Source organism: Myodes glareolus, chromosome 4 (assembly GCF_982192425.1).
Source record: "Myodes glareolus chromosome 4, mMyoGla1.1, whole genome shotgun sequence".
Lineage (NCBI taxonomy): Eukaryota > Metazoa > Chordata > Mammalia > Rodentia > Cricetidae > Myodes > Myodes glareolus.
Genome location: NC_142029.1, coordinates 87321508 through 87328920, shown reverse-complemented (window position 1 = coordinate 87328920; position 7413 = coordinate 87321508). Strand labels below are relative to the sequence as shown.

The 7413-nt window shown below is 40.8% G+C and overlaps 1 protein-coding gene and 1 pseudogene across 1 annotated transcript; both read left to right on the top strand.

Annotated features, from left to right (window-relative positions):
* Positions 1-890: 890 nt before the first annotated feature.
* Positions 891-3625, top strand: LOC125388996 (angiogenic factor with G patch and FHA domains 1 pseudogene; annotated as a pseudogene).
* Positions 3626-6234: 2609 nt separating this feature from the next.
* Positions 6235-7191, top strand: LOC148122362 (olfactory receptor 8C8-like). Its single transcript, XM_087905074.1, has one exon. It carries the CDS (start codon positions 6241-6243, stop codon positions 7189-7191), a length of 951 nt encoding a protein of 316 aa, XP_087761200.1. The 5' UTR covers positions 6235-6240.
* The last annotated feature ends 222 nt before the right edge of the window (positions 7192-7413 follow it).

The window sequence follows — 7413 nt, the reverse complement described above, 5'->3', positions numbered from 1 at the left end:
AAACTTGTTGCCACAACAATAAGTTGCCCTTCACAAAGTGACAGCAAGACCCCAGTGTTGAAGACAACACCAGTACAAATCATTGATTATGGAGGAGAGTTTGCACCTACATAGAACCTTCACCCATAGTTTCTAATGGATTTGATATGGGAAGGTTCTCTGCTGAGTACCAAAATATAAACCTAGACATCAACCTAGATACAAAGCATTTGATGTGCAATCTGTCCTACTTGTAAAATATGCCAGGGCAATGGTAGCACAAAGCTTGCAGGAGTAACCAATTAATGTTTGATTTGATTTAAGACCCACTTTATTAGTTGGAACCCATACCTAGTACTGCTTATTTCACCAAGAACTGGGGATTAGATATATCAAAGTACTAGGGATAAAGACATTAAAAAATAAAATTAAAATAAAGTAAAATAAAAATGAAACAAGATGACAATGATATTCTGCCATCAGAAAGGCTTCTTGCTACAGCAGATAGGAACAAAAAATAGCCCAACAGTCAGTCATTACACAGAGAGTGAGACCTTGAGACAAACAGTTCTAAAAGTGTAAAAGTGACATCTCCATCAAATTTCTTCACTTGGAGCTCAAGCAATTCTACAGACGCAGAACTAGAAAGAGTGTAAGAACCAGAGTGGTGGGATTCCCCGGCTCCTCCGAGTCTGTCACCAGGCGGGTGTCCTGGCTTAGGGCCGCGCGGACCGGGCGGACTCGGCTTCGTCCCCCCAGCTCGTAGCCCCGTTCGCCGACTTCAGGGCGCCATGGCCGGGGCCCGCCGCGGCAGGCCGGGCGTGAGGCAGCCTCTCGCTGCCCGCGCGCTCCCGTGGCCGCTGGGCCGGCGGGCACCGTTGTCGGCGTGAGCAGCCCTCGGGCGCCCGCGGATCCCGCGCTCACGGCCGCATGGCATCCGAGGCGCCATCGCCTTCGCCCGCCTCTCCCGAGCCGGAGCTGGCGCAGCTAAGGCGGAAGGTAGAGAAGTTGGAGTGCGAGCTGCGGAGCTGCAAGAGGCAGGTGCGGGAGGTGGAGAAGCTGCTGCAGCACACGGAGCGGCTGTACCGGAGCGCCGAGAGCAATAACCAGGAACTCCGCACGCAGGTGGAAGAGCTCAGTAGAATCCTCCACTGTGGGAGGAGTGAAGACAGTAAGACGTCTGATGTAGAAGTTCAGACAGAGAGCCAGGCTCCTTGGTCAACTTCAGATTATTATTACCAGGCGTATTATAATGATGATAGTCTTCCCAGTAAAGAGACTGAACTAACTGTACAGCAGAGTCAATATGTTCAAGCTTCCACTAAAGACGAGTCACAAGTAGACAGTGATAGTCATGCTGGTACTGACGCAACAGATTGTGTTAAATGTGGGCAAGAGGATCATTTCATCTCTGATTCACAGGAGAGTGCCTCCGTGTTAGCCACCGAGGGCGCGGCCTTGGAAGGGTCCTCGCTAGCCCAAAGCTTGAGAGCTGCAGCGGAAGCTGCTGTGTCGCAGACCGGCTTTACTTACGATGAGAACACGGGATTGTATTTTGACCACAGCACTGGTTTCTATTATGATTCTGAAAACCAGCTGTACTATGATCCTTCCACTGGGATTTATTACTACTGCGATGTGGAAAGTGGTCGATACCAATTTCACTCTCGAGTAGATTTACAGCCTTTCCAGACGGCGAGCACAAAACCAAGCCGAGATAAAAAGCTGAAGAAGAGAAGAAAGGAGCCAGGATCTTGTACGGCAAATGACGAAAGGGATTTGAGTTCAGAAGATCAGAAAGTCTGCAGTGTTGACTATATAAACTGCAGTGAGGAAGACAATTCTGCAAATGTGAAAAAGAAGGCCAGAACAGACACTCACCACAGAAGTAGTCCCTTAATGCCTGCTGGTCCCGTTAGTGGGAGCACTGTGGAGTCTCCTGGAGATGATAATTCAGCTTCATCTAAGGATGAGAAAATTAGAGAGAGTGAGAGTGAGCCAGAAGAAGGTGAAATTACAGACTCTCAGAGCGAAAATAGTTACGATGAAGACAGTACCAGTGAGAACAAGGAATCCTCAGTAGACTCAGAGGATGAAGATAAAGAAAAGATTTGGCCCCCCCTGTATTCGGGTGATTGTTATCAGATCTCCAGTGTTGCAGACGGGCTCTCTTTTCATCATCACAGCTGTAAAGCCAGCCACGATTGGGAGGGAAAAGGATATGGAACATACTCTCCGAATCCCTGAAGTTGGTGTCAGTAAGTTTCACGCAGAAATTTATTTCGACCATGACTTGCAAAGCTATGTCCTTGTGGATCAGGGCAGCCAGAATGGTACCGTTGTCAATGGGAAACAGATTCTTCAGCCAAAAACTAAAAGCGATCCTTACGTCCTTGAACACGGTGATGAGGTGAAAACTGGGGAGACTGTGCTGTCTTTTCACATTCATCCTGGCCGTGAGACCTGCGATTGCTGTGAACCAGGGCAGGTCAGAGCTCACCTTCGCCTCCATAAGAAAGGCGAGCCTTTTGTTGGTCCAGCATTAAGTAAGGAGGAAAAGGAGTTGGAGAGAAGAAAAGCACTGAAGAAAATACGAGTCAAGTATGGTTTGCAGAATACAGACTACGAAGATGAAAAAGCATTGAAAAATCCAAAATATAAAGACAGAGCTGGAAAACGCAGGGAGCAGGTTGGAAGCGAAGGGACTTTCCAAAGAGATGATGCCCCTGCATCTGTTCACTCTGAAATTACAGACAGCAACAAAGGCCGGAAGATGTTGGAGAAGATGGGTTGGAGTAAGGGAGAGGGCCTGGGAAAGGATGGTGGAGGAATGAAAATGCCGATCCAGCTTCAGCTTCGACGGACACATGCAGGCTTGGGTACAGGGAAGCCGACCTCAATTGATGATCTCCACTTTCTCCAGAATAAGAGCAAAAAAAAATTGGGACAAAGCAAGAGAGAGGTTTGCAGAAAACTTCACAGATACTAAACCTCAGAAAGATGCACCAGGGACCGTGCCGTGGGTGAAGGGGACTGCAGAGTGAAGGTCTGTCACAGGGAAGACTGGAGCTTTGAAAAGAGTTTGGAAACTTTTATTGTACAAAATGTCAGTAACAGGAGGGAGCTCGTCAGATGGCCCTCCTGCTCCACACATGTGTGCTTTACAGTTTGTAGAGAGCATTTTCCCTACCAAGCAGGCGCTGAATGAGTTCATGCAGGAAGTGGACTACAGTTCACGGACACAGGCGGAGCTTGTCAGACTTTGTTGTTTTATCCTGTCATTTCCCATACCTGTAGAGGGCAACTAGCCAGTAAGCAGAACTCAGATGACCAGGAATGACTTCAGTGTACATTTGTCTGCCTCGCTGTGCCCATTGTTATAAGAGGCACAGACAAGAAATTCTATGTGTGTACTTGTTTACACCTTTAGAACTTAGGTTTTTGCTTTTTTAAATTGAGAAGCCGTGAGTCGTGGAGCATAATCTTACCCTTGAATAACTGCAGTAAATTTAAGAACTGATGAGCAGGTAACGTGTTATAGAAAATTAGTCTCAAACTGTTTTCTTCTGTGAAGAATGTTGATTTGTACTACATATTCAGCATTTGCCTTTGGGTTTTTCCTAGCTGATAAAATATTTGATAGAGACCACTGGGTGCGTATTGGTGTATTCAATGTGCTAGCATTTTTTAGTTTTGATAAACACCATTGCAGGCAATGGGATCGTGCCAGAGAAATCCGACAGCTAGTGTAGATGATCACTTAGCCAAGGCTTCAAAAACAAACATTTCCTGGAAATGTCTTCAAATGCAATAAAATTTTTTTAAAAGACTTAAAAAAAAAAAAAAACCAGAGTGGGTACTGGAAAGCATAACAAGGTACGCTAAATCTATCGAGCAAAGTATATAGGAACTCACAAAGACTGAAACAGCAAGTACAGGATCAACAAAGGTCTGCACCAGGTCTTCTACATACATGTTCTAGGTGTCTTTAGCATTTCTGTGGAACTCCTGCATGTCTCTGATTCTCATGACAATTTTTGAAGCACTTTTTCTTTTGTTGGTTTGTATTATCCAATTTCGATGTGAGGTTTATCTTGTTTTTATCTTGTTATGTCTTCTTTTATATTTGGTTGTTATCTCTTAGAAGTCTGCTCTTTTCTAATGAGAGACAGAAAGGAAGTATATTTGGAATGCAGAGCAGTTGAGAAGGAACTAGGAATGAGTTGAGGGAAGGGAAACTATAATCTGGATATATATTTAAAAAAAAAACTTATTCTATACATTCAAAAAATCAACAGAAAATTAAAAAGTAAATAAGTTCAATGAATAAGAACACTTGCTGCATAAGTGTGAGGTCCAGAGATTTGATCCAAAGTACCCAAGTTAAAAGAATGGATGAAATATTTGTTAAAAAAAAACAAGTTAGATTCAAAATTTGTGTACTAATTTATTTATAGCAAATAAAAATATCATCTCTTGGGTTGGACGTAAAGTTGAGTAGATAATTTATTATTTCATCAGTAAAAATAGAAATCGATCACTCTACAGGTAGAAAGATAGATAGCACAGGAACCATTCAAATTATCTATACATAAAGGGTTAAACTTTTGATTTTTTTTTAATGTTTACTGTTTTAAATTGTCAGTTTACGTTTATCCAGGAAAAAAAGGCTTGGAAATTTTTTTATTTTTACAAAATTTGGTTTTATGTATCATCTTAATCTCAAAGTGTTCACCCTAGTGGCGCACCATGCTTTTGCACACAATTTTCTTATTTCTAGTATTACCCATGAAATGTCTTAAAATACAAACAAAAATACTTTTTTGATAACTGTTGCTTGTGATCATGGAAGTAGATATTAGTAGGAAGGGGAAAAAGTCCAAGGACATTTAATTTTTTCTGTTCCACTCTGTAGAATACTATCACAGGATAATATCTACTTGAAATTTAAATAGGGCCGAAATGGAGGAAGTAACTTATTTGGACAAGAATATGGAATAAAGGGTAGCTTAGACTTATCAACCCCTTTTCATATAACCAATATAGTCCTAATACCTTCTATAAATCATTTTATTGTTATATACATTATGACTGTATATTTTTTGCAGAACTAAAATTGAAACACAGATTTGCATGTTCTAGAAAAGAATTCAACACTGATACTTAATCAAACCATTTTTATGAGTCTATTCTAAAATTATATGTAAACAAGTGTCAGAGATATCTGTTATTCTGTCGTTACAAATTGCAAAATCTGTATTTAAACTTATATTCACCTTAAATCCTCCTTGGACTAAACTTTTCTACAGCGTTTCTCATTGTTCTAATGTTTATTACTGTAATCATAAGAAAGTTACAAATGACAAGTGGCCATGTCCCTGGATATTTCTCTTTCAGAGTTGTACAAAGTATAATGAGCAAGAGAAAAGGGACCAATAAGAACGCTGCCCTGATAATCAGGTACTCCTGCTGGGAAATCATATTATCTCTGAGCCTCCATCACTAGTTATGACACCGGATACAAACATAAGCTAAGTTATGCCTACCCTCAAGAGCTCATTCAATGTGGGAAGAAGTCCTATTGAAAAGAGAAAATTTCCTGGATTTCTAATGAGTTTTCTAAAGAATCTTGTTTTTAAGATGCATATTCCTATTTAAGTCAAGGGATATTTTTGAGATTCATAGAAAATATTGATTTTTTTCTATATGTGAAAACAGATTTTTGATGAACTTCTCAAATACAGATTTTGTTAGTTCACTTATAGTACTCCTAGATTAGAAGAGGCATGTGTTATTGATGATTATAACCTAAAAGATTAATGCTAACTGTAACCCTCTCAAGACAGTGAATAGAAAGACATCATGAGTTCTGAGAGCAGGTAAGGATCGAAAAAATCAAGGTGAGCAGTAAATATCTTTGCCTTTTCAAATCCCTACAGGTTACTTACACCATGTTACTCTTTTCTGTGCCAATTCCTGGTAATGTCTAGGAAAACAGAGGAAATAATGCTCAGAAATATTGAAGTACTATATAGATTTCCTGTGGATACATAGAAATAAAATGGGTGTGAGGAAAGAGGAAATGATGCTTTCTCAGAAACAAAGAAAAACAGTTGTGTTATTTGCATATCCTGCTGTGTTATGAGTATGTCCTGCTGTGTGTTTACTAAACCCCAAGTTGGGAAGCAGTAGCTCCAGTTCTTCCTCTGGAATCAAAGATGGGTTACTTGTTAATGTCCTTTTCTACTCCTTTTATTACAGATGCAACCAGTGAAGAAAATGGCTATAAAAAGTAACTCTTCAGTGACTGAGTTCATTCTTATGGGATTAACAGTTCAACCAGGGCTCCAGTTGCCCCTCTTTGTCTTCTTCTTGTTAAACTACATAGCCACTGTGGTGGGAAACCTGAGCTTAATGAATCTCATTTATTTAAATTCACATCTTCACACTCCCATGTACTTTTTCATCTTCAATCTCTCCTGCATTGATTTCTGTTATTCATTTGTTTGTACTCCAAAAATGCTGATGGGCTTTGTTTCAGAGAAGAATACCATCTCCTTTAAAGGATGCATGAGTCAGTTGTTTTTCTACTGTTTTTTTGTGAACTCTGATTGTTATGTGTTGACAGCCATGGCCTATGATCGCTATGTGGCCATCTGTCAGCCCCTCCAGTACACAACTTTTATGTCCCCTAAAATATGTTGTCTGCTGATGTTTGGTTCTTATTTGATGGGTTTTGCTGGGGCCATGGTTCACACAGGATTTATGATCAGGCTCAGCTTTTGTGATTCTAACATCATCAACCACTACATGTGTGACATCTTCCCACTTCTCCAACTCTCCTGCAGTAGCACCTATGTCAATGAGCTCGTGAGTTCTGCTGTAGTTGGAACAATTCTCATTTTATCTAGCATCATTATTTTAGTCTCATATGCTATGATCCTTTTCAATATCATTCATATGTCATCAGGTAAGGCTTGGTCCAAGGCCTTGGGCACCTGTGGGTCTCACATCATAACTGTTAGCCTCTTTTATGGATCTGGATTGCTTGCTTATGTCAAGCCAGCATCTGCTGAGTCTGTGGGCCAGGGAAAAATTTTTTCAGTGTTTTATACTCTTGTGATCCCCATGCTGAATCCTCTCATTTACAGCCTCAGAAATAAAGATGTCAAAGATGCTGTGAAGAAAACCATAAAGAGAATCACAAGCTGAGTTACAGTGATGGCTCCTTAACCTTATGCAGTGCTTTACCATGTCCTGTCTTCTTTGTCTTTCTTAATTAATTTCTTCTGCTTTCTCCTCATCTCCCTAGAGTCTGGAGAAGATTTCTACTGGAATTCCTCAACCTGTCATTATTAGATATAACTCTGCTGTCTATTGTTTATCCGGTTTGAACTGTTTTCAGTTTTATTATGGCTTCAAAATATTGGTCAT